The 27,300-nt window shown below is 40.5% G+C and overlaps 1 protein-coding gene across 6 annotated transcripts in view; it reads left to right on the top strand.

Annotated features, from left to right (window-relative positions):
* Positions 1-27,300, top strand: part of unc80 (unc-80 homolog (C. elegans)) — a 333,697-nt gene that overhangs the window by 168,170 nt on the left and 138,227 nt on the right. For all 6 annotated transcript variants that reach the window (XM_076297160.1, XM_076297158.1, XM_076297161.1 and 3 more), the window contains one exon: positions 10,793-10,974. In XM_076297160.1, coding sequence (XP_076153275.1) covers positions 10,793-10,974 — 182 coding nt within the window. The remainder of the gene's footprint in view (positions 1-10,792; positions 10,975-27,300) is intronic.

Genomic DNA, 27,300 nt, shown 5'->3' with positions numbered 1-27,300 from the left:
CAAATTTCCGTCAAGGATGTTGATCTCAAGGGGCCATGTCAACCCATTCATCTCATTTCATGTATAGCGCCACCTAGTTAAACATAAAAAAGTAAAAATGAGGTGTTGTAATCGCAGGTATCTGTGACCTAACATAGTCAAAACTGCACAAAATTGGAAGTGTAGGATCATTATGACACCCTCTGAATGCACGCCAAGTTTCGTGGAATTCCGTTCATGGGGTGCCACACAATAAATGAATTTGTTACTATACACCAACTGGCCTGTAGGTGGCCGGAGACAGTTTTCTGTGAATATCTCGAGAACCGTAGGGCCTAGGAGGTCCACCTTTTTTTTGTATGTTGGTCTTAAGGGGGCATGTCAACCCATCCCATTACCACTTATTTCATGTATAGCGCCACCTAGTTAAAAATTAAAAAGCAAAAAATTAGGTGTTTTCATCACAATATATCTGGCTGACATGGTCAAAACTGCATGAAATTGAAAGTGTAGGATCATTATGACACCCTCCGAATGCATGCCAAGTTTTGTGAACTTTCGTTCATGGGGGGCCTTACAATAAAATAATTTATGTGTACATTTAGTGACCGTACACCAACAAGGATTCCCGGGACACTGAAAGACCGGGGTACACGGAACTTGGTGGGCATGTAACCCCACATGGATAGCATGGAACCATCGTTTTTCATTTTGATCTGTAGCCCCCCCGCTGTACTGGACCCCCCGAAAGGAGGGTAGGGCAGACACAGTTTTCTGTGAATATCTTGAGAACCGTAGGGCCTAGGATGACCAATTCTTTCCGTATGTTTGCCCCTACCTTCAGGAGCCTATTCCCAGATAAATTCCACGCATTGTTTCGTTTTTGTTTGTGATACAGGCAATGATTTCAAGCCATGTTGCTAATACCTAGGCTGTGAAACTAAGGTCTAGCTAGCCTACTGGTGGGTTTAATTGAATTTGAGTAATAGGATACGCAACCATTTACATCTGAGATAGTTTGTAATTCCTGTAGAGCTCACCAAAATTATAGATATGATACAAGACACTTATCTGCTATAATCCAAGATAGATTTTCTTCGAGTTTTTGATCATTTATTTTACCAAATGACATGGGAAACATAATTAATTTCATCCACATATGCACCATGCACAACAACGCTGCTAAGTTAGCTTAAAACCTTGAGAATCAAGCAAGCCGTCACGGCATTAAAGTGACAGGCACTCAATTCGACTTGCACAGCACCAATAATGACATGAAAGAGAAGTCTATATAGTTTATACAGTGCTGTGCAAAAGTTAAGACACCCATGCTGAAATTGACTAAAGGGAGGAATAAAAAATACTTTGCCTTTTGTCTTAATGCCTTAATTAAAAAAAAAAAAATAGGACATCAATTATTTTTTAATGTATCATGTATCGTAAATAAACAAATGTTATTATATAAATAAATGTCTTAACTTATGCACAGCACTGTATATTCTAAATAGTAATAGTTTGTACAGTGGCCTACAGTGTAGCGTTGTACAGTGGCTAATTACTAATAATGTAAATGAAAAAGGTGAAAGAAAAACATGAATAATCCTGTTCAAGTACTGCAATAATCATGCTTTGTAAATGCTTGTGTTGATGGTTATGTCATAATTTGTAACTCAATCTGTCCATTTCTTTCACAAAATCCACCAGAAGTCAACATTTTTTTCCAAATGTTCTCTTTTTTTTGGGGGGAGGGGGGGCTTCCTACGATCAACAGCACTGCTGCTGGAAAATTTTCTAGGGGAAACACTGAACAGATACACACGCACACACATACATTCACAGTAATCATACGTATGACACATACTCACACAGTAGACATATGTACGCATGCATGCACATGCACAAACACATATACGCAGACAAACACACAAGCACGCACACACACACACACACACCCACACACATAAAGATAAACGTGTACACGCACACATGCACACAATTCAAGAATTTCTCAGAATTATGAACAGGCAAGATGCAGGTGGGGTTGTATAAAATGAATTTTACATGTGAAATCTATGAACTAATCATGTTTTGGTACTTGTTGTCTATACCAGTGAGAATTGAGTGTGGATAATGCAATTTAGTGAGACAGTTAGAATCATATAGGCCTTTCAGCGTGATTTATTTTTGTGGAAACAATGTGCTGGACTGGGCGGCGGTCATATTTTGTACCGCTCTGCGGTACATCTAGTTTTTGTCGCTGTAACCGCCTAAATAGTATGATCCAGCCAGTGATTTCAAATACATATCTATTTCAATGATTGGTTGAAACATAATGTTTAGGTCATTTATGGTGGACAAATGGAGATATATTATCATCAATCATGTCTACTGATCAAATCCAAGCTAGATTTAATGTCCTAAGTGCAATATATTCTTTAAGGTAGCTCAAAATGACATCATTGGGTGACATACACCAGTATACCCGTAGGTCCAATATTTGCAAATGTGATATCTCCAACATATCTCAGGGCTGGAAACAGTCACTTGGATTCAAATAATAACTTGTAACATTTTGGTAGCCAAAGGTCAAAGGTCAAGGTCACTGTGACCTTATGTATATCCCTTTGTGGTGGATAAATCTCAAAAAATCCCTGACATAATTTCATATGTGATACAAATATTCACTTTGACTCACAGATAACAAATTTTTGAATCTGGTGGTCAAAGGTCGAGGTCAAGGACCTTGCATTCTTGAGAAAAGTATATATCATACATGCCTGTAGGGATGTTTTTTCAAATTTGGTACAAATATTCACTTGCACTTTTGTCTTTGTCATTCATCGGTGACCTCCAGAAGGCTCAACAGTGGTATCTGGCATCTCAGACCCAGCTCCTTCCACACTCATGATAGGTTGTCTACCAACCTTGCAGCATTTTTTGGTAATTTGTCTTCTTTGCTGTGGCCGTTTATGATCCGATCAGCAACACAGCCAAGCAAACTGCAGTCCCTTGATGTGGGCACCCACAAATACCAACAAATTCTTCAGTTAATCATCTTTTTTGCTGTTGCCATTTATGATCCCATCAGCAACTATACAACAAACAAAACACCAACCCTTGATGAGGGCACCAAGAAGTACCACCAAAGTCTTTGGTCATTCCTCTTCTTTGCTCCCACAGTTTCTGATCCAATCAGCAACATAACCAGACCAACTGTAAGCCCTTGATGTGGGCACCCACAAATACCTACACATTCTTCAGTCAATCCTCTTCATTGCTTTGGTGGTTTATTATCTGATCATTAACATACCCAGTCAAACCGCAAGCCTTTGATGCAGACACCAACAAATACCAACAAATATTTAGATACCAACTACCAACCATTGTCACAAATTCTTCAGTCATTTCTGTTTGTTGCTATGGCCATTTATGATCCGATCAGCAACATACCAACATACCAAGCAATATCATAAATTCTCCAGTCATTCCTCTTCATTACTGTGGACACTTATGATCTGATCAACAACATACACAGCCGACACGCAAGCCCTTGATGTACGCACCAACAACTACAACTCCAGAAACACAGCAGCAGCGTCTCAGAGTCAATTCAGGTTACAACATGACCCCAAATAGCATGTGAGTGCCATAGCCATTGGCTTGCCTTTTCAGCAGCCTCCAATATTTGTTACAGCTCCTTTCAGTGTTCGTCCTCAAAAAAAGTCTAACAGAAGTTTTGTGGCTGATTATATTTGTGAACTATTTCACTATTCACTAAAAAATATGTTTACAACTTGAACATGATATCCTGGAAACACAGAGTATTGTTATTATTGTTATTATCACATGATACTAACATTGTTATTTTTCATGTGATAAATGGTTTTAACATTGGAAAATGTTAATCTAGCTTGGCATTACTCCATTAGCACTGTTCCTTTAGCCCAACACAGCGGTCATATGCAGGAATTAAAGTGGGAGGAACGCAGTTCAGCCACCTCAGATCATTTAATAATAAATATATTCTTTCATACCAACGATACAGCGCGATAATTATTGTTAAAATAATTGGGGAGTTAATTTTCGTGTGTACAGAGGTGACCAAGAAGCTATCAATTCTTGTCCAAAAAGTATCGCTACACCAGAATACTAAATATGTTGTCCAACGGTGACTCATTTTTCCCCGTTGCACCGACACTGGATTTTAGGGTTTCCCCACCTGCCAAATCCCACTTTAACCACTGGTCATGTGGCATGCAATGGAAACAGATTCACAAGTAATGTACATTATCATGTTTTCAATGTTTCAGACAGATTTCCTTGTGGGACCCTAACATGAAGCTAGGTGGTTATACCATATCAGAGTCTCTGCTATAAAACAACTTGTACTAATAAGCAGGGTCTACAGACATGTTTTTACGATGGATGGACATCGAGGTACAGTAGGCTACAAAACAAGTAAAGCCCAGGAGAGTACTGACTGACTTGCTATATACGAACACCCAATACCCATCCATAGTAATCATAATGTCCTTGTCCACGGGGTAACCATCATGTCCTTGTCCACGGGGGCAGCCGTGGCCTACTGGTTAGTGCTTCGGCCTTGTAACCGAAGGGTTGCCGGTTCGAACCTTGACCAGTAGGAGCGGCTGAAGTGCCCTTGAGCAAGACACCTAACCCCTCACTGCTCCCCGAGCGCCGCTGTAGCAGGCAGCTCACTGCACCGGGATTAGTGTGTGCTTCACCTCACTGTTATGTGTGTTCACTGTGGGCTGTGTGTGTGTTTCACTAATTCATGGATTGGGATAAATGCAGAGACCTAATTTCCCTCACGGGATCAAAAGAGTATATATACATATATACTTGTTTGTAAAAATCTCCATTTTGGATGTCCACAGATCCAAGTAAACCAGCATTCTCTTTAGAAGGTTTTTAAAAAAATATCTGTGTGGGCTAAAACACTGTTTATGTGTGGACGAAAGACCCAAACATAAAATATCTGGTTATGTGTGTACAGGGCCTAAGTTGTGCTAAATTTGAAATAACTCCCTCAAGGTGTTTCCAGGATATTGTGTTCAAGGTGTAAAAATACAGTAGGCCCATGTTGTTTTTTGAGAGGTCACAGTAACATTGACCACTCAAATCTAATCAGTTCATCTTTGTGTGTAAGTGACTGTGTGTGCCGAATTTGAAAAAAAAAAACTTCCTATAGGCATTCCTCACAAGAATGTGAGGTCACAATGACCCTGACCTATGACCTTTGACCATCAAATTCAAATTAATTTGTTATCTGTGAGCAGGGCTCTCAAGTTTTGAAGTTTGCAAGGAGTGAGACTTTGTTTCTGGGGGGGGGGGGGGTGGCATTGGCACAGTGCCACGCCCCCTCCCCCCTGATCGAAGTACATGAAAGTCCTATGGCTGCTTGAACTACTCGTGGCGCCACGCCCCCTCCCCCCCCCCCCCCATCAACAGACCCACTCTCCCCATGTCCCATCAACCCAGCTTCATGAGAGAGCACACATTCCATTATTTCAAACACACTGTTTTATTTATTCTAGAACCCTATAGTAAATAATAATAAATAATAATAACGCATCACTGCAAACCTCAATCTGATGCAGGTTATGTATACCAGCCTTTCTCAAACTTCTTTGACCTGAGGCCCAGTCATGGCAGACTTTGGGGTCATAGGGCTCATCTAGACGTACCCAACCCCACTCCCTCCAAATCAAATTGTCATTATCATTATCACAATCATTATTATGCCTATATTGTTATACATGCACTTTCACTTAAATGTTTTGTGACATGCACATCAGAGGACTGCTTTACTAATGTAAGATATAATTAGTTTAATTGCTTTTGCATGGTTGCATGATGCTTGCATAAGAAGAATACTTCTCAAAACAGCAACAATTATATGGGTGCTATTGTTTTGGGATGTTTCCCTCATGCAAGCATCATACATTGGTAGGAAATGGAGAAAAAAATACATGTTTTTTAATGAAGTTTAATTTGAATGCCTGAATGTAAGGATTCAGGAAACACAATACCAGCTTTTTTGGCGAGCAGATAGGCGTAAATCACTGATCTGTTGATCTTTAACAGATAGAAAGAAGGCTATAATAGCTTTTGGCCACGTTATATTCAAATTTGACTATACAATACTCAGTGCTATACAGTGTATTATACAGTCTCTGCTCTGTTTCTATGGAAGTTCCAAAAATCAACGTTGTTCTATTAAGTGTCGTTAAACAATTAAATAGCATTCAACAGGTTGAAGCGGAGCTTTGATACCAACGTTATCGATTAGTTTCAGTTTCTCTCGCGCAGACGCCTGCATTGAATGAACGCTCATACCACCACTTTTACATTCACACCATGTTTAATGACATCGATAGCAGAAACGTTTGTTTTCTTTTTTTGTCGGTCCGCGGTATCTTGATCAACTGCGCAGCAAATTATCAGACGAAGCACCGGGCCTAATTTCACTCCACGACTCCGCGGAACCAGCAGTCTCCACGTTGCGGACCCACATCAAAACAAAACTATTTGCTGATTGGTTGAGAAATCCTATTTTCTGATTGGCCGATAGGTTAGTAACTGAACAGCAGCTCTCTGAGCTGAATGAGCGCACAGACAGCAACATTGTATGACACGTTTGTAAAATATAGCCCTTACAAATTTTTGTGCGGGCAAGTTAATAATTTCTCGGAATGAGAAATGCCATGTGTGGCGTGTGAGTGTGTGAAGTCATTGAAATGCGTGTGTCTCACGCTCAATGCGTGAGACTTGAGAGGTCTGTCTGTGAGTGAAAGGCCCTTTCCGAAACTAGCTACACTCTCTCCCTAGCCACTTGCACTCCTAACCAAGTGTTAAAGGAACACGCCAACATTTTGGGAAATTATCTTATTGTCTGTCTGCCAGAGTTAGATAAGATGATACATACCCTTCTCATCTGTGTGTGTGCAGTACCTCAGTCTGAAGCACCCACTGTTAGCATAGCTTATCATAGTTCATTGAGGTGAACAGTTCCAACTAGCCTATAACGTGCCCAAACGTGATAAAAGAACTCCAACATTTTCCCATTTACATGGAGAACTCAATTTAGCTGTAAGTGTGATTCCCACCTGAGTGCACATCGTAACCTAGGGGAGTTGGTAGGGATTGGTTTCAGAAAGGGCCAGTGTGAATGTTTGTATCACATTTGCAATTATGTCAGGGATTTTTAGAGGTTTATTCACCACAATGGGATGTACATAAGGTCACAGTGACCTTGACCTTTGACTATCAAAATCTTACAAGTTATTATTTGAGTCCAAGTGACTGTTTCTAGCCCTGAGATATGTTGGAGATATCACATTTGCAAAAATTAGACCTACGGGTATACTGGTGTATGTCATCCGATGATGTCATTTTGAGCTACCTTAAGGAATATATTACACTCAGGACATTAAATGTAGCTTGGATTTGATCAGCAGACATGATTGATGATAATATATCTCCATTTGTCCACCATAAATGACCTAAGCATTATTTTCAACCAATCATTGAAGTAGATATGTATTTGAAATCACTGGCTGGATCACACTATTCAGGCGGTTACCACGAAAAAAATAATAAAAAGGCCGAGCATTTTTCTTTTGATTTATGAAGTCCACAGATGGCCCTTTCATGTGCAGAAAGAATTTTCAAAAAAGGAGGTTGCTCATTGGAGATATTCAGGTCTGAATATTGCTATTTTTTGGGTATTCGCCAAAAAGCATGTGACATAGTGGACATGTGCAGTCCTGGACTGACACCCGTCACACCTTACGCCTTGTAACTCCAGTTTTAAACTAACCTTGGATGGACCTTTGATGGCATGGATTGTTACTTTGCTGTGTTTAAATCTGACAGGATGTCAACATTTTATGCAATTTTGGGCCTTTTTTTGAGTTTTTTTGGCCTAAAACAAGGACGCGGGCCTAACTCCATCTGGGTTGTTTCAAATTTGTACTATTTTGGCTTTTTGAGTTTTTAGGTGGACCCTTCAAACTGTCCAAGTTTCATCAAAATTGGTGACGTAGCATGTGTCACCCCCGCCTGGTCCTCTCATGGACACACTCTTAAGAGTCTTAGTACAGAAAGGGTCCTGACATGGATTAAGGATGGACAGCGTTGCTGGAGGTGTGGGCGGACTCACTCTCCAGATGTATGCACACTGAAGCGGCCATGCAAAACATGCAAAGAACAGCACCTGACAACCCTGCATGAAGTTGCTGAGCAAAGCCAGAAGAGTGTACTCTTAATTAATGCTCCAGCTGCCAAGATCTACCTAGACAGGTCAACTCGCTCACCCAAGGTAATGCTCAAAGTGGTGAAAGTACGCCTGCATAATGACAATAGATCGATTGAGACGTATGCAGTTTTAGATGATGGCTCCGAGAGAAGCATTATTCTACCACAGGCAGTCAGACACTTGCAGCTTAACAGAGATCCAGAGACCCTTGCCTTGCAAACTGTGAGGCAGGATGTAGAGCAGTTTCATGGAGCCTCCGTCACCTTTGAATTATCCTCCATGCACTAGCCCTCCAAGAGGTACCTAATAACCAACGCCTTCACCTCTGAAAATCTAGCTCTCACTGAGCACACCTATCCAGTGACGTCCCTACAAAGCCAGTATGAACATCTCCGACATCTGGCCCTGCCACACATTAACAAGGCTCAGCCACTTCTCCTGATAGGCTCTGATATGCCTCACCTCGTCGTTCCTCTACAGCCGGTGCACACTGGCCCTTTAGGAGGTCCTGTGGCAGTACTCACCCGTTTTGGCTGGACTTTGCAAGGCCCCACAAGTATTACAGAAGTCTCATCAGAACAGCAGTGTCTGCACACATCCATCATCCCCAATAATACAGAGCTGCTTCATCATGTAGAGTGTCAGGTTGATACTCTCCCCCACACCAATGCAAAGGCAGCAACAAGGTCAAAGGACCAACACACCTTGACACTGCTCAAGACAGAAACCTCTCCGATCGACGTGAATGAAGTCAAACGCTATGCAACCCCTCTGCTCCAACGGCCTGGTGCCCCCCTGCTTCACAGCAGCATAGAAGCTGTACCACTCAGCCTACGCAACACAGAGAGGATGCTGTCGAAAGACGCCCAACGTGCTGAAAGGTACTGCCATGAGATAGATAATCTACAAGAGACTGTCACATCGGTAAGAGAACTGACACCTTCACACTGCTGGTACCAAGGCCCAGAGCAGAACTTAAAAGGCCTGCATTCAGTGGGAAAATCACAACTGACTCACCTGACTTAAGCAAGTTTGCCAGCCGGGAGGACCTCATTAGTGCTACACCCAGGATCCTGCACGGGGCGGCTCCTCAGCCTTCTTCTACATCAGCTTGTGCAGAAGACTTCAGCGAAGCAGAGAACCATTTAGAGTCATTCCTGGAATATCTGAAGACCCTTAAGACTTATGTGCCTCTGCCCGCTCACAACCAACTAGCATCTCTGGTCCCTGAGTCCAAACCCGACAATGGACGGGTAAGGACCGCAGCTGTACAGGTGAGAGACCAGACCTTACACTCAAGCTGTCATCCGCCGGGTGCCACTGCCACAGCTGAGCGATGACAAACCAGAGACAGGTGTGACCTGAAATACTGAGGCTTTCTCTACGGTTGGAATGTCTAGTTTGCCAGACATTCGGGGCGGCTGTGTGAAAAAGCCTGTGATAGGAGAGACAAAGTGATGACATCATCAAGTACCGACTCCCCCTCCTCCCACTTTACTTTCCCTCATTTTGCAGTCGTTGCAGTTGTCTCTCTAAACAGTGAATAACAATGTACCTATTTCCTGTGTGCGTAAATGCAGAATAGACCACACACACACACACACACTCACATACATATATCAAACATATCAAATGGAAACCTATACAAAACATTGTTGTCAACTCAAGTTACGAAACTGTGAAGATTAAAGAAAATAAACAGCGGATCTGTGTCCGTGAATTCTCTGACCGGATATCGCAATCCATATCTCGCCACTCAGTCAAAACCTTTATGCTGGAGTCCCAACCTCCGTCACACTTACAAAAGGGCTGTGTCTCATTTGACATTGTTATTTGTACATGTTGTAATTACACAAATCACAGCATGTAAATAGGAAAATGTTGGAATACTTTTGTCACTATTGGGAGGTGTAGGCTAATGAAGCCGGTCACTTCGAGGCACTTGTGCTAAGCAAGGCTAGCGGTGGGTGCGTCAGACCGAGTAGGTAACTACATGCAAGGAGATGTGAAGGGTATGTATTGACTTATGGAACTCTGGGGAATACGGTGAATTAGCTAAAGTCCCAAAAAGTCGGCGTGTTCCTTTAAAAACTGTTAACTACAAAGTCCTCCTCTTTTCACCAGCACATAATACTGAGTATGAAGTGTGAGTACATGTGAGTATGAAATCTTGTAGAAATGTGTACATGAAATCAGTAACAAGCGATGCTTATCCAGTACTAATTACCTCATCTTTTAATCTGTTAACAGTTATGTTTAAAGTTATCTCTTTAGGCTAGCCTATTTACTGTGATATACTGTAGTTTTACTGCATTTATTTTATATATGACATTGTTATTTGTGAAGTGACCTTGGGTGCCATGAAATAAGTGAGGGATAATGTACTTGCTTCGTCCTGAAAGGACTTATTTTCCCGATAATGACTGGCGTTCTATACATTATCTGGACCAGTGAATTACAGTAGTAGTTTTGCGATTATATTTATATACTATACTATACTATCTTCCTTAGTCTATTTTCTTTCTCTTGCAGCCGCAATGTTCCTGCTGTGTGCAGTAAAAGTCCCTGATGCTGTGTCAGAGATGATGTTGGCTGAGTTTCAACATCAAGAGGCAGGTCAGCGCATCAGTTCTGTATTGAAATTCCAAACACTCTGGCGCTTCCGTTACCAGGTGTGGCCCCGTATGGAGGAGGGTGCACAGCAAATTTTTAAGGTGATTATTTTTTGTTTTACAATGAACAAGATTACTTAATTAATTTAGTTTAAAGGGGCTTCACACAGTGGGTCTACTTCTACTCTTAAGATGTTATTCTGTGTAACCGGTGGTAGATCTAAGTAAGTAAGTATAATTATCACCCGGAGTGAAGAAATACTCTTTTCTGATTGGCTGGCGGGTGGCCTTTAATTCTGAATAACAGGACACCGTTCCATATCAATGCTTATGAATGGTAACTATAACAACCATAGTGGGACGACGGTTGCAGCGCTCTAGAATTTTTGGTTGCAGGCTTCCCAACAATGGAATCATTTATTGGCTTTTAATGGCAAACTGCAAACAGAAATGTCCCGCTAGCAACAACTCATTACATGTTTCCATTTCCTAACAATCCTAATATTAATAGCTTAATATTGTGCTGATAATGTGGCAAACAAAGGCTAGAGTTGGATCAGCCGTATCCTTTGTGAGCAACAGCTGGCAAAAGGACGTTATGAGAACCGTTTAGACTCTCTTAAAGTCTTAAAGTGACAATGCACCATTTAACAATACTTCAAGATCAAATTGGCAGAATGTCTTAAAAAAATAATAATTTGCACTAAGTTTACTTTAGTTGTTTTTTTTTTTTTTTTGGGGGGGGGGGGCAATTTGTTGTTGCATACCCCTCAAAAAATGGGTAGCTGCGCCCCTGGCCGTAGGCTATTCACAAAGGCTTTTATCTTAGTACTAGGAGTAGGCTACTCCTAAATCGCACTTAAAGATTTTAGCTTGGAGTTTTCTCTTAAAAGTTATTCACAAAGCCTTTCAGACAACTCCTAAACTAGGAGTGAGTCTTCGTGGCTATGGATGACGTCATTACTCATGCACGAGCTTGACTGAAGTGACCACCTTGATTGGCTGACGATTGTAACGCGGGAATTCCAAACACCTCTCTTCCGATGATGAGTGACAGGTGATGGGTCGGAGAATGCGTGCGCTACACAAGTAGTGTGAAGGACGGAAGATGATTAATAACTGAATAGGCGCATAGGCCATGCATTTCAAAACATCGCAACGTAAAATGCCACAAAAAAGCTGTTTATGAATAGGTCTTAGTGAGTTAGGAGTCCTCTCGACTTAAGCTGTCCCAGACTTAGGTGCTACTTTTAGGTCTAAAATGCTTCGTGAATTACTTTTTGTGAAAAAATTAGGAGTCCTACAGTTAGGAGTGACACGCCCATTATTTTTAGGAGTTGCTCCTAAATTCGCCAGTTAGCAGCTACTTTTAGCCTTAAAATTCTTTGTGAATACGGCCCCTGAATAAAAAGGCCTAGCCTAAATGAATCAAGGCAAAACAAATACCCTAGTAGCCTAATGAAACATACGGATTGATGTAGTATCTTTGTAACATTATTAAATTATTCTGTTACTATGCCTATGTTTGCAAAAGAGAACATTTTAATTTGATTCACAATAATGTTACATTTAATTTACATGTTGACAATGATTAGCCTAGTTTTGGTTGTTGTTGGCGGCGTTATTGCATGTTAGTTATGCCTACAATACAAAATTGCTTCCTCACGATTGGAAGCTCCTGTAGCTGCATAGGATTTCAAAACATGGCAAAATGCCGCAGGTTTGTGAATAGGTCTGTGAGTAAGGAGTCCTCTTGACTTCTTTTAAGCTGTCAGAGGTGCGAAGGTGTGATTTGTTGGGGGCAGGGCCGGATTAACTGGGCACAAATGTCTGATGGCCCCCCTTCCCCCCAGCCAACGTGAATCGGGTGGTTAGTTAATAGGCCTATCGTGAAGATTTTTCCTGCCATCTAAGGCACGAGCGCATCTGTGAGGCCAAGCCTCACCAAGTAGCTCGTTTGTTTACAACTAACATTCCATTTAATTACGGAAAACATTTAAACGGCAAGACAGCGGGGGAAAGGTGAAATACGTGATAAACACGGAAAAAGTTGGCATGCATTGTTTCGGTCCCCGTGCACAGGGATTATTTGTCATATTATTAATCACATATGATTATTTGTGAAATTGTGCAAACAGGCGCAACACATTTGAAAAGGAAGGACTGGTAGCATGCAAGCTCACGGGAAAGATTGATTTAAGAACGTTATCACAGTGTGTGGCTGTGGCGCGGGCGGAAGACAGCGACAATTGGCAGGGGAGGGTCATGTCTTTTTTAACAATTCTGTCAGAGGGTCATTGAACAATTTCTAGCAGGCAAGAGAGGGTCATGCAACTTTTGACTGAAGCACTCAAAATTCCTCCGGTGGCCCCTTCAATAAATAACGAACAGTCCCTAGATTGCTGCTGGGCTATATGTCTTGGTTCATGTCTGTTAACAACTCATTGCCGTCAAATGCATAGCCTATCTCGCGGTTGCATCCATTACAAACAAACATGCAATGTGAACGTCTGGGATTGGGGAGAGCACTAAATGCTCTACTGAATAAGCACGAAGTCAAACCTTTAAATGAAAAACACTCTTTAATAATAATAAAAAAAATAAACCGCTAATGAAGTAAACTTGTGACCATCAAAAATCGTTTATTGCCTGTAACTCCGTGATAACAGGATGTAACAGGAAGGCATTTGGCTGAGCAACGGAGGTTAATATGCTCTATATTTTGTCCAAATGATGTCTGTCTATCATCGTTGCACTCGGAGAAAACCAGAATGTTTAATTTGTCCTGCGTTTCTTCTACGGCTGCAAACGGGATTCACTCGCAGTTAACCAAATATTTCTTTATTAGGGCAGGCATATTTCTGGCTATTAAATTATATCTAAACCAGTCTGCTAAAGTCTGTAGTGAAGTTTGTGTAGGGTTTTCTAGGCTCCATTTCTTTTTACGAGACACCCTGCTCACTTGAGCCATCTACCGGTTGTTTGGGTTGTTGCAGCGTCTCACTGGAAAAATACAAATGAAAGTCGCGTGATACCGCGTGATCCCACGCGCAGACCGCGAGTGAAGCTGGCCAAGTCGAAGCACTGCCCACTGTACAGTGGCAACCGGGTGATAAGCGGGATAACGGCCTTCGAGGTATATATATCGAGTTATACGGAATTAATGGACAAGGGCGAGGGGCAAAAACTCCCCGACGCGCCTCCGCCCAACAACAGGACACCTCGTCGGCCGTTATCCCTTACGTATATATCTTCCTTTGATCTAGTGAGGGAAATTTGGTCTCTGCATTTATCCCAATCCGTGAATTAGTGAAAGACACTCAGCACACTGTGAACACACAGTGAGGTGAAGCACACACTAATCCCGGCATAGTGAGCTGCCTGCAACAACAGCGGCGCTCGGGGAGCAGTGAGGGGTTAGGTGCCTTGCTCAAAGGCACTTCAGCTGTGGATGTGAGAGAGCGGTGCTCAACCACTTCCCCCGCCCACATTTTTCCTACTTGGTCGGGCATCGGGGGCTTTGGTGACCTTTGACCTCTGCAAGGGGGGCGCTGCAATTAGCAAAACTGCATTTTGGCCTGTAACTGCTGATGTGTATTAATTCACCATGGAAGTCTATGGCAGCCCATAGAACCATTTGGTAAAAGTTGTGAAAATTGGCACTCTGACTGGGGACAGTCCAAGGACGTAGGTTTGGTCTCAGCTTTGGTGGGGACACAACCCAACTCCTGTTGTCATGATACCAACATTATTGCTTCAATACCAATAGCAAGTGAAGAATCTCGATTTCGATACTTTTGCAATTTTTAAAAATTTGATTTGGTTTGTGTGATTTGTGAGATCAGTCAGTGGCAATCACATCAGTGGCATCATTTGATTGACCCTCCACACACACACACACACACATACACACACATAGAAAGTGATGGTTGTCATAGGTTTCTTTTTCATATTTTGGAATTCTATAAACTTTATATTGCTAATTATTTATAGTATTTTATGACCTGCATGATTACTAATAGCGAAACATATTTAGTAAGTTGAATACATCATATTGATATTTAAATTATTAGGCTACACTTATCTTTAATATCATCACATTGTGGTGTGTAAATCTAATTGAGTGCCTGTCAATTTAAGAGGAACGTGAACGCAATTAGCTTTCAGTCTCAAGGTTTTAGGCTAGTGAAAAATAGTTTCGCAAGTGCAAGGATATGTGGATTAAATTCATCATGTTTGCTGTGTCATTAGGCTAGATAAAATAAATGTTCAAAAAAACTAACAAGTCAAAGAAAATCTTTCTGGGATTTCGCAATATTCATTTCTATGAGTATGGAAATGCACCAGTTTATTTTGTATTTCTTTGCATTGTGCAGGCTACTTTCACAAATACATTAGCCTACATAAACAGAATATAGGAACAGGAAAATGTCTCGGATCCATTGTTTATTGCGACTGCAAGATTGGTAGCCCAATTAGCCTAACAGTCAGTGATGGTGACTTCTATTCTGTGGTATTATAGCATATACGACTGTCTGTGCGGCACACTCTTATTCAACATGACTCCTAACTTTGGTTGACAGATTACAGAAGCTAGATCTAGCTGTGACAATATACTGGGTAATATCCTAACAGCTAATGCTATTTTACACAGTAAAATATGCATTTGAAAGCCTGGTCACCAGTTGCCAGTTTGTATGGCTAGTTATTTTGCCTACTTAGACTGCATAATGAAAAAGCTTGTATTTTTGGGTGGCATAGCTGATCTACAAACCAAAAAAAGGGGCATTTACATGCTGAAGGGAATATCAAAATGTTTTATTCTGGCCTTTTATGGGGTAGGCTATGTATTGGCAGACAGCCCTAATTTACCATTGTCGTTGACACACCCACTCGCTTGACTGCCAGTGCAAAGTACTTTAACACCTGACACTGTCCGTGCGTGTAGCGTGCGTGTCAGATAACCCTTCCCCCTCCCCCTCTGTTTTTCAGCAAATCATATGACGACGTTTCTTGTACTGTTGTGCTGGCTGTCGGAATGATCAGTAGCACAAATGAGTTTGCTAAAATATTGGTGGGGACAATTTTGTCATCTTAAAATGTTGATTAGGACTAGTCCTTAGCTTCCCACCCTAAATCTACGCCCATGGGACAGTCCCATGATTAATCTCACCAAGTTTCATGTCGGCACCTCGAGCGCTCTAGTGCCACCAACATGTCAAAGTTGGACGCCCGTTCACACACGTAACCTTTCACCTGTATTCCTGATCTTCAAAAAAGAGGTATCATTGGAACCCTTGGACCAAGCCAAATTTAATGCAAAAAAATAAACTATACATTTTCACAGGTCACAAACTTGACACACGTTATCTTCAGACCATGCCTTACACATGTATTACTTTCTGGAGCCATTTTCAAAAGTGTTCACCCATGACAGCCAGTCTAAATTTTATATCTCTACAACCCTTTCATGTATCATAACCAAACTTAGTACATAGACTCATGACCCCGCCAGGATGACGCTCAAGAAATCTGATGACCATTGACCTCTAAGGGGTGCTGCAATTAGCAAAAATGCATTTTGGCCTGTAGCTGTTGATGTGTTTGGAATTATAAACTGGTGGTGTATTTCAATACTGTTCAGACTGACCCTTAGATATGTCTTGATTTTTGAAGCCATATTCACAAGCGTTTGCCCAACACAGCCAATTGAAATCCTCTGCGAAACCTAATCCGACAGCTGTCTGACGGCCATATGTCTGATGTAACAGCTTTAAGTTGCCATGCTTTCTGCTTGGCCCCCTCATTGCTGCTTGCAGCTATATTTTAAACAGTCAAAGTCAAAGTCTGCTTTATTGTCAATTTCTTCACATGTCAAGACATACAAAGAGATCGAACATTATTGATAGTGTTGCTTTTTTCAGGCTATGTTTTTGATGGTAATTCATTGTCAGTCAATAGTGAAAGTAACAAACTGTGTATAGCGGTTTTGTCGTTGACTATGACACCACGTTAAAGTTAGTTTCACTTTGCCTATGAGTTCAAATAATAGACAAGTGCAGATGCGTGTAGGCTATACTCTGCTAGGTTTTAGTAAAGCATGGTTTAGTGGAATACCTGTTCCATACAGTCTAGCGGGCAAGCAGGTTCCTTCAAATTCGCGGTTGACTATCAAAATACTGATGCAGTGTTTGATGTTGCACTGCTTGCTGTTAAAGGGAATGACAGATGTCATTCTCATTGGTTTAAAGGATGTTACACCCAAAACACACCCATGACTGATTAAGAAACATAAGAGCTGCCTTTTTGCGCCAGGTGCCTGACATTTGATAACAAAACCACCCTGAATGTGGACTGGACAAACCCCTAAATGTATTTACGCTATTCGCTAGTGACCATGCGTTTTAGATCGCTAAAATACAGCCTAAGTGTGTGTGAGAGAGAATAATGCGTTCACTTGCGCTCTGTGGCGAGACACGGTTTCCTTGCTTGAAAGGCACCTATTGGGGGACAAGAAGTACACTTTATTTATAATAAATGTATTTATATTATTTATTTATAATTTAAACATACTATTTACATACTATTTATTATTATCATAATAAAATATTGAAAATTAATTATGAAGTTTAAATTTAAAATAAAAAACTTTGACATTTCAAAAATCGCTTAAATTACAATCTGCTTAAACCCTTTTCATGCTACTGTTCATGCTAAACAGTTAGTCACTATTTAAATTATAAAAATAATATAATTGGCACCTAAAATACTCTTGGCCCTGAATCTGATCAAACTGGTCTCAAACAGAAAGTAGTCAAATGGTGTAACCGGTTACACCATTTGACATTTCTACTTAAAAGCAAAATTTTCAGGCATTATTATCGACAACCTGACCTTTATGTGAATATTCAAACACAGTTTTTACATTCACTTCAATATTTTATGATTTATGGTTTGTCAATATTTTCAGGAGGTCATACCATTTGACATGTAACCTAAGCTTGCCTGACCATGGCCCAAAACACTATTTTGTTACTTTTAAGAGAGTTACTAACCTTGACTCATAGCAGTTGGGGTCATCAAGGGTCCTTCTCTGTGACATAATTTTCTGTCACATGATCATGTGACATAATACTTACAAAATGGCCCCTTAAATTGTGGTTACACCACTTGACATTTCAAGTGTTTGATGTGACAGACATGATTCCCCATATTAATTAAAACATTCAGAACAATGGGGTTTCATTATTTCTATATTAAATATATAGAAAAGTTCTTGTGCAAGATCATGCCAGATTATTTTAGAAGGGATTTTTCAGCAAGTGTAATTATTTGGTTCATGTTTTTGTGGTTACACCGTATTGACATTTTTACCCAAATTCAGTGAATACTCTCTCAAAATTGAATGAATCCAAAACTAAAACTACTAAGATTAGGGTTTGATGAAAATGATTTTTGAAAATAATTTTCACATTTTAACCATGTTAAATGTATCTAACTGATATGTTACACTCATATGTTCAAATTTTAACAATATTAAATGTATCTAACTCATATGTACACAAAAAATGAGCATCACGTCATTGACCCTTACATTGTTAAATAATAAAAGGGACTTTTATTTTGAAACAGTTGTGGGCAGAGGAAACAGTTGGCAGGAATCATAGTTGATGAAAACATTAGTTGGAAGGCTGGGCAGTTAAATAGTTGCACTGCAAAAACTGCTTATCTAACAAAATCTAACCAAGTGTTATTAATCTTATATCAAGATAAAAAAAAAACTAGTTGGTATTGTTTTCAGTATGAAGAGACTTACCTAGCGCTTTCTTGTGAAATCATTTGACTTAATTTAAAAATAAAAATACTTATTTTAAGACATCTCACCTTGAAAACAAGCAAATTTGTCTGCCAGTGCGTTGAGCAAATCGTCTTGATAAGACTCCTTAAAATAAGTTAAAGTCTTCTTAAATTAAGTCAAAATTATCTTTTGAGAGGGCGCTAGGTAAGTCTTTTCATACTAAAAACAATACCAAATAGATTTTTTAATCTTAATATAAGATCAATAACACTTGGTTAGAATTATTTGCAGTGTGGATAGTTAAGTGTGCTTGCAAAGCACACTTATTGTTCTTCTTAAGTTTTATTATTATTATTTTTCCCGTCTCCCTAATTTTTTGTCAGCCCTAGCGCCTAGGCCCTTTGAGACAGAGACACCGTTCCAACTTTAAAACGTCCGGTCAGTACCGGTGTAAGTTGGTCGCGAAGATGACGTCAGGTGGGTGTGCCGTTCGTCCGCCATATTGGATTGAACAAAAAGCGAAACTAAATTTTCACAGGTCACAAATTTGATCCGAACAAAAGTTACCGGAAGGATTTTTGATTTTCGTTTGCCCGTCACAGCCAAACGAAATTGGCGGCGAAGCTCCGAAACAGGAAGTCGTCCATATCTCAGGAACACTGTCACATATCGATACCAAATTTTGTATATGAACTGGGGACTCCAATGTGAGGGTGCATAAGCTAAAAAAAAAAAGAAATATTCCAAAAGTTTCCATCATTTTGCAAACCACCCACATGTATTTGGTAACTCTCACTACTACTACTCTAGCTTACATTATGGAGTTGTTTTCACATTGACAGTATTCAAATTAAATTTTTCATTATTGTTAAATATCATGATGGGAGAGTATTATTAAAAATGTTACAAGTATGCAAATTCATATGTTTACGGGAAATTAGGTTTTACTGGGTTGTTTTGTTGTAAAGACATGCAAGGCATTCTGGGCCGTAATGAACAGTGGTCGGCAGCACTCCATAGGCTACGTATTAATATGAATAGGTGTTTCTGTAAACCTAGGGACAATAAACAGCTATCTCTGTTACAAAAACGAGCTGGTAATCGCTCATTGAAGAGGGAACTATGATAAAAAAGACTGTTTTCCTAAAAGCATGGTGTTGACAAAAGAATAAGCAGGAAATGCCACGTTAATCTTAAATAGCCTGAACGCTAGGTGGCAACGTTGTATTACATTTCACTAAATGCGGTGGAATTAGTGTGAGCTTCACAAGGATGGAAGGTGCAAATATTATGTAATTTATCATGGGAAATTATTGGAAATGTTATTTCTTGTTTATTCTAATTGCAAACCACACACATCCATTCGTAATCACACGTACACATTTAATACTGGAAGACTGTAATTTTTTTATTTGATGTTGCTTAGCAACGGGGACAGACTTCAGAGCAAAGATTCTAGAACAGAGCTTCAGAGAGACACGTTTTGAGTTCGTGGCCAAGTACCTAAAATATCGGTTTCCATGTGTATGTGCTGGATGGTGTGCTTCCTTTATGAAAGTGTTTTATACAGTTAACGTTACAGACATAATGAGTCATGTTGTAGTGGTCCACATAAATGTGCCTCTTCTGTATTAGAATGCTAAGAGGAGATTTTAACATCATTCATTTCTTGTGTGGCTAGAAGCTAGCTAGCTAGGTCATAGGGAGGAGATGTTGCTGTAACGTTATGAGATTTATGTTGCTTAGCTAATGCCATGGTCATTTGATATGAGATGCTTGTACTCGTAACTTCGTCACTCGTATCTTTAGGACTCCTATTTTTTTTTTTACTAAGAGTAATTCAGGAAGCATTTTAGCCCTAAAAGTAGCGCCTGAGTCTGTGACAGCTTAAGCGAGGACTCCTGATAAGACCGATTCACAAACAATGTTTTGTGGTGGCATTTCACGTCACAATGTTTTGAAATGCGTCTAACAATCACGAGGGAACAATTTTGCATTGTAGGCATAACTAAGGGATGCAGTAACACCACCAACAACAACCAAAACTAGCCTACTCATTGTTTACATGTACATTAAATGTAACGTTTCATTGTGAATCAAATTAAAAGATTCTCCTCTTTGCAAACGTTGGCATAGGCATATGGTGACAGATTAATTTAATAATGTTGCTGCGTGAATCATGGTAAGCGCGAATGAAGTGGCCACTTCTTAATGGGACTCACTGTATGGAAGTAGGCTAAGTAAAATAGAGATGTTTAAAATAAGATAAAGTTAGGATATGCCCGCTTGACAACGGCAAAGATAACTGGCCTTTGGCCATAGCAACCATCCATTTAGAACGACTGGCCTTCATAGCAACCAAGGATCTTAGCTGTGATTCATATAGCTACAGTATGCATGCAATGTGATGCAAAGTATAGAAAGGTGATGAAATATACAGAGACAGGTCAAGAAATATAGTGCAATGTAGACAGTAGTATACAGTTGATTTACACAAGGTGGTTTAGAGTAATATGAATTAAATATAAATATGTGCAGTGTATTAGCAGTTATCTCATACAATAAGTAGAATAATGTATGTAGATGTAGCAGTAACATTATAATAGTAGAAATAATACTATAGATATATGCAGTGTATTACAGTTTTTTCTGAATGCTTAAACACATTTTTTGTAACTATGGCTTTTTTTGCAAAACTCTACACACAAATGGCAAAACCACTCACTGAGTTCGCAAAACTAAAAGCACAAACACTGCTTTGCACTCAGTTTGCAATTTTGTAACACACACTTTGCACAACTGTAGGCACAATGGCTATTATTTACACTATTTTGCCAACTCTCTGGCACACTTTCTCATGTGAAAACTGTTTTAGATAATTATTTCACTTTGCAATCAGCCTAAGCACCAGTGTTGTAGTCAAGTCACTATGCCTCGAGTCCGAGTCCAGGTTCGAGTCCTCAGTGTTCAAGTCCGAGTCAAGTCCAAGTCATTAAAAAAAAATTCCAAGTCAAGTCCGAGTCGAGTCCACTACTCATCCGAGTCAAGTCCGAGTCGAGTCACTATTGATCCACGTCGAGTCCGAGTCGGGTCCCTATTGATCAAGTCGAGTCCAAGTCCAGCACTAAAGTAAGCATAGCCTACATAGCCATTTTTTTCCATTGCAGATGAAATCCTTAACAGCAAAACGGACAATCTTCTGTCTCCAAGCAGGGGTGCCATCACTTGTGTGAAAGTAGTATTGCCAAATTTCTTGCCAAACCCAATGTGTTGTATTTATTATATCGGAGAGAATACTATACAATAGCTATACCATAGCCCAGTGTTTCCCAAACTTTTTTTCTGGCGACCCACTTTTTAAAAATGACAGACCATCGCGACCCATTTCACTTCAAATCTACCCTGCAACCACCAATATTGTTTTAGGCCACAAGTTCTCCAACTTTTCTATGCCTCCCCCAACCATACACTATAGGATCCCTGCTTTGAACACGGTTGTGTTGTATTTTGAGCACCATCAGCGTGAAAAGTTGGAAATTAATACTGAAAAGATACGTTTTAATGCGCATCCGAGAGTAGGGGAAATTTTCGCATGTTGTGCAGTCGTCATTCGTCAGCATAGTAAGCTGTTCCTGTATTTCTAAAAAAAAATGTTGTAGGCTACGTTGCGTTGCAGACAAATGGGTCCATAACACTGACGTCAATTCCAATGTAAACAACAAATAACTCAAGTCGTTATATTGTATTGTTGTATTATATTATATTGTATAGTCGTTATATCAGAACAAGAGGCGTTTGCAATAGCCGGAAGAATGCGCCTTTACTTTGGAGTTAGCGAGGTAGAAAACGAGAGGAATAGTGTTTAAAATGCCCATTTAAATTGTAGACTATAATGCACTGTTGTGCATTTTAAATCAGAAATAAGAATGTGAGGAGGTTGCTATTAACTTTAAAGATTGCATCTGCAATCGAAACTGTATGCAAATTTAATGGCCTTATGTCCGGTCTATGGATGTCTGCTTTAGTTGACAGCGCGGTCACTAGATTTGAATCGGTAAAGTTGAGGAGCTGGTATCTATTAATGTTCGTGCAAATAGGCGGATTCATGTCCCTTGCAGTTTGCAACTGCGAGGTACATGGCAGGCGCCCCACAGAACGGTTTCATTTTGAGAGGTAGATATCCATGCTGGCACCCCCTCTGCGATGCGTTCGTCCCCCAGTTTCATGCGCCAGTTTCATGAGCTTTTATGACCGTGACTGTGGTAGTTAACAATACATCCTAATAGAAAACTGTTAGCTTTCCTGGTATCAAATGACAAATGGTATCAGTATCAACATAAATTGTGCTGGCGACCCAAATAAAATCTCCTGCGACCCACCTGTGGGTCGCGACCCAGACTTTGGGAAACACTGCCATAGCCTATAGGCCTACTCATAATAAATGAGCAATCCACATCCCAATCACACAGGCCATTAAGTCACATTATGCTGTTACTGACTGCTGACAATTGTATAGGCAGTGTTGTAGAAGTTCATACTTCACAAGAGCTAGATGAACGTTGGAGTAGACCTATTTTGTAAGAGGTAGTGTGGATCATAAAAGGGCATTTTTTTTTTTATTCTGGCTGTTAAATAGCCTACACAATTTTAGCGCAGTTTGGGAGGGACAGAAACAGAGCAGGGCCCGTCTTGGTAGCTTCTTTCTGACTCCCGTGATGTGAACACTGGCTACCGGCAACTGCATAATTATGTTATCACTTCACTGACACTATGGAGACATATTTCACGTCAACAATAGAGATGAAAACTAGCTTTAGGTTAACGAAGATGTAAATCATCTGCCTAATTAATTTATTTGTGCAACAGGCCACGTTCATTTCAGCGAGATGAGTGAAATAAATGTTTTTTCTTTTTAAGCTGCCATCGCCATACTATTTGCTACGATATTCACCTGTTAGAAATAAAACACGTTGCTATTTCCTTTTTTTTCGTGCAGTGGATTAGGCTATCAAATCGCTCGTTTGAACAGTAAAAGTAATCCAGTTCATTTGTGGTTTTAAATATAGTTGTTTCTGGCCTACCCACGAGAGGTTCAGTTTGTCAGTTTCACTTGCGCAGACACGTAGGCCTACATTGACACTACATGGACACTCTACTAGGCAATTTAATGTTATGCTTCTATATTTTATGACACCAAAATTAAGAAGTATGCTATATCTTGTTCGGGAAAACGTTTAGTTTATTTTTCTTTCATCCGATAATAGCCTGCTGCAAATTAACAGACAGAAGCACGGCAGGGCACGCCCCGAATGAAAATGAATGAATGGAACCTCGATTCTCGCGTCAGTCAGGGAAAACACTGTTCACCAAGTCACGATGATCAGCTATCCAGCAGCAGTGTGTGTTGTTTAGCCTAGGCTGAGTGTAATCTTAGGTAATGTTATGTCATCTATGAGAACTAATATTGCCTGGCAATAGCCTACTACATTGAAATAGCGGCGGCCATATCTCCAGGCATGCTTTGCATGTGAACATGATGTGACTTGCGATGTAGCCTACGACCCGAAGCAGTAGCCTAACATTCCCTTGAACTAAAATTAGTATTACAAATAATTTAGATATTAAAATCATATAGCAAATTATAGCCTAATGACATACTACAATTATAGCCTTATGATATATTACAAAAAAAAGTCGAGTCCTCGACGAGTCATCGCGAGTGCGAATGCACGAGTCCGAGTCCAAGTTCGAGTCATCAGTGCTCAAGTCCAAGTCAAGTCACGAGTCTCTACATTTAGCTAATGACTCGGACTCGAGTTCGAGTCTCGGACTCGAGTACTACAACACTGCTAAGCACTATAAATAAGCCACAGGTAATGTACAATGGGTACAATGGAGTGAGCAGGAAGAGTGAGAAGAGAAAGAAATAGCCCTTTTACAGACAAAAAAACAGTCTACATGTGGGGATATTGTCATGTCAGGCCTGGATACGTCATTCCAGAATATATTTTTCCCGGTGCCTTGGACTAGGACATTGCATGTGATGTAGACAGAATTTTGAGAGAGACGACCCGATGTAGACTGATTTGTTTTGTGTCAGTGAAATGCTATTTTGTGTTTTGACTTGGAAAAACACACTTGTGTTTGTTTTGATGTGTGTAAATAAACACTAATACTTGAAGTTTGGATCCCTGTATGTTTACAGAACTATGACAAAAGTATGACCTCAAACTGACATAGTCTACCTTGTGCACAGAGAAAGCAAAAGCCAGATGTGTTTTTTATTCAGACCATCAGTGTGTAGTTGGCACATTGTGTGCTTACTATTGTGATGGCTTGTGTTTACTGTTTGATACGAAAACACCATTTTTACAAAGGTGTGAAGAGTTAAGCAAGGTGTGTTAGCTTTTGAAAGAGAACTACAATGTTTTGCTGATTGGGTGAGAGGTTTTGCCATTTGTGTGTAGAGTTTTGCAAAAAAAGCCATAGTTACAAAAAATGTGCTTAAGAAATCAGAAAAAACTGTAACAGAATATAATAAAACAGAATAAATATGGATATTCAAAATGTAACCCCTTCTTAACGGGTGTGTGCATATAGGCACTAGTTACAATACATAACACAATGGCGCAAACAGGATCCTGAAGGTCTCAGCGGTGGAATGGTGAGCTGGCTGAACTATTCCTGAATACCACAGTAGGCTAATAATTAAAGACAATCAAAGAATTAAATAGCGCGGTGCCTCCACTGTAAAAATACTACACTTACCGTATAGCTCGTGTACAGTGTATTCCTACAGAATTTAAATAATCAACGTGAAAATAATAATCAGACTAGTGGTGAATGCAGTTAAAGGAATTGCCAATACACCCTGGATATAATGAAATATAATACTCAAACATTTATTTAGTAAATAGCTTCACTAAGAAGTAAAAGTGATAGCAGCTACAGATCCCTGACAAGCAGACTTGCGAGTGAACAATCCACTCTGAGAGGCCGTTTACACAACACCGCCGGGTGGATTTTCTCTTACCGCTTTCACACCTTTAACGACTCCGGCAAGAAGAAACCTTGCGTGTACACACAGAGGTGTAACCGGCTAAATGTGCTGTAGTGCATATGCCAGACCAGTCGATGGCGCCGCTGTGCAGAAGCTTCATGATAATTTCGCGTGAATCACGTAGAAGAAAACATTGTTGAAACAGTTTGTTAAGCTAGAGAATGTCTAATAAGTGCTCTGGTTAAGCAGTCGCATGAAATAAGGAGACTACAGACAATTCGGTTTTCAATTCAACTGTTAAACTAATAAAGTTAATTTTCAATGTATGTGACTGCTATGTGAAATTTCAAATGCTTAGCTTACATGCATTAGGTCTGAGCACCACTGGAGAAAACACTAACATGCAGTAAGCTAATGTTTAACTACCGGTAAGTTAAGCTAACGTGTGATTCTAACTTAGCCACTAAAGGCTGATAGGCTACATTGTGCACATAAATCATGACAGGGGAAAGAAAAACATTTTAATATGATAAATAAATGGTTTGGTTTGTTTTGACAAGCAACATGTCAGGTCGGAGTGCCGTGGCTGAGTTGAGAGGTGGGGCTATGTCGTCATAAAGTTGCCGGCTTCGCACCTACAGGCGTCTACACGGCGAAAGTTAGCCGGCGGTTTCAAAAGTTCCCACTTCGGAAGCCGGTTTCAAAAGCTATCGGTTTCAGTCTCCTAAACTGCCGGCGTCGTGTACATGCAAGGCGTAACCGTTAACAAAACCTCACCGGTTTCACAAAAACCGGCGTCGTGTGCACGGCATCTGAAGGGAACCTAACTTAGCTGCTACTTAACTGCTACAGCTGAACATTAAAGTTAACAGACAGTAAGTTAGCTAACAGGTACCAGTATGGGAGACAATACAAGATACACAACTCAACTTAAATCACCATACACAAATCACAACAATAGTATTAATCATATATAATAAACTAAAGATAGCCCCAACTCCCCCAAGCGCTGGCCGTTGGAGCTCGGTGGTGCACAGGTGGCAGCTCTCTGAGCTGCAGGCAGGACAGCAACCGCTGAACCCTCCAACTCGCCGGTGATCCAAGCGAGACGAGAACGAATGTGTGTGTATGTCAGTGTAAATGCAGTAGACGTTACTCACGACCGATCACTCAGAACCGGGAGATTCCGCTCAGTCCTGTCTCAGAGGAATGGGAGGCAGCTATGTCCCAGCTAGCCGAGGATGCGAGTCCGGTGGAGGATGTTGCTGCAGTCAGCCTGTACACCTCAACAGCAGCAGCGGGTAGTTGGCGGTTGGCACTCCGGTGGGCTCAGCACCGGAGGCAAAACGCAGTCGTCCTTAGGAGGTCTGGCTCCGGTGGGCCCAGCACCGAAGCACAAATCGAGTCCGTCTCCGAAGGAGAATGCAACAGGAGCTAGCTAGCAGGTCAGCTACCCAGGTCAGGATAGCTTCAGCTACAATAGCACTGAACAAATAGCTAGCTAGACAAATAATAGCTGACCAGTAACTTAAAAGAGAAGGGGTAAGCAAGTACGATGCGCTGATGTTACGGAGTAAGTGGGCCTATGAACTTGTCCAGTGGTCTCCACAAACTACAGGCAGCAAAGTAT

This window comes from Alosa pseudoharengus, unplaced genomic scaffold, assembly GCF_046254945.1.
Source record: "Alosa pseudoharengus isolate Yale_2024_CS ecotype anadromous, Long Island Sound unplaced genomic scaffold, YU_APseudo_1.1 YU_APseudo_1.1_scf_20, whole genome shotgun sequence".
NCBI classification, from domain to species: domain Eukaryota; kingdom Metazoa; phylum Chordata; class Actinopteri; order Clupeiformes; family Clupeidae; genus Alosa; species Alosa pseudoharengus.
The sequence above is the reverse complement of the archived record's forward strand: the minus strand, read 5'-3'. Positions and strand labels throughout refer to the sequence as shown.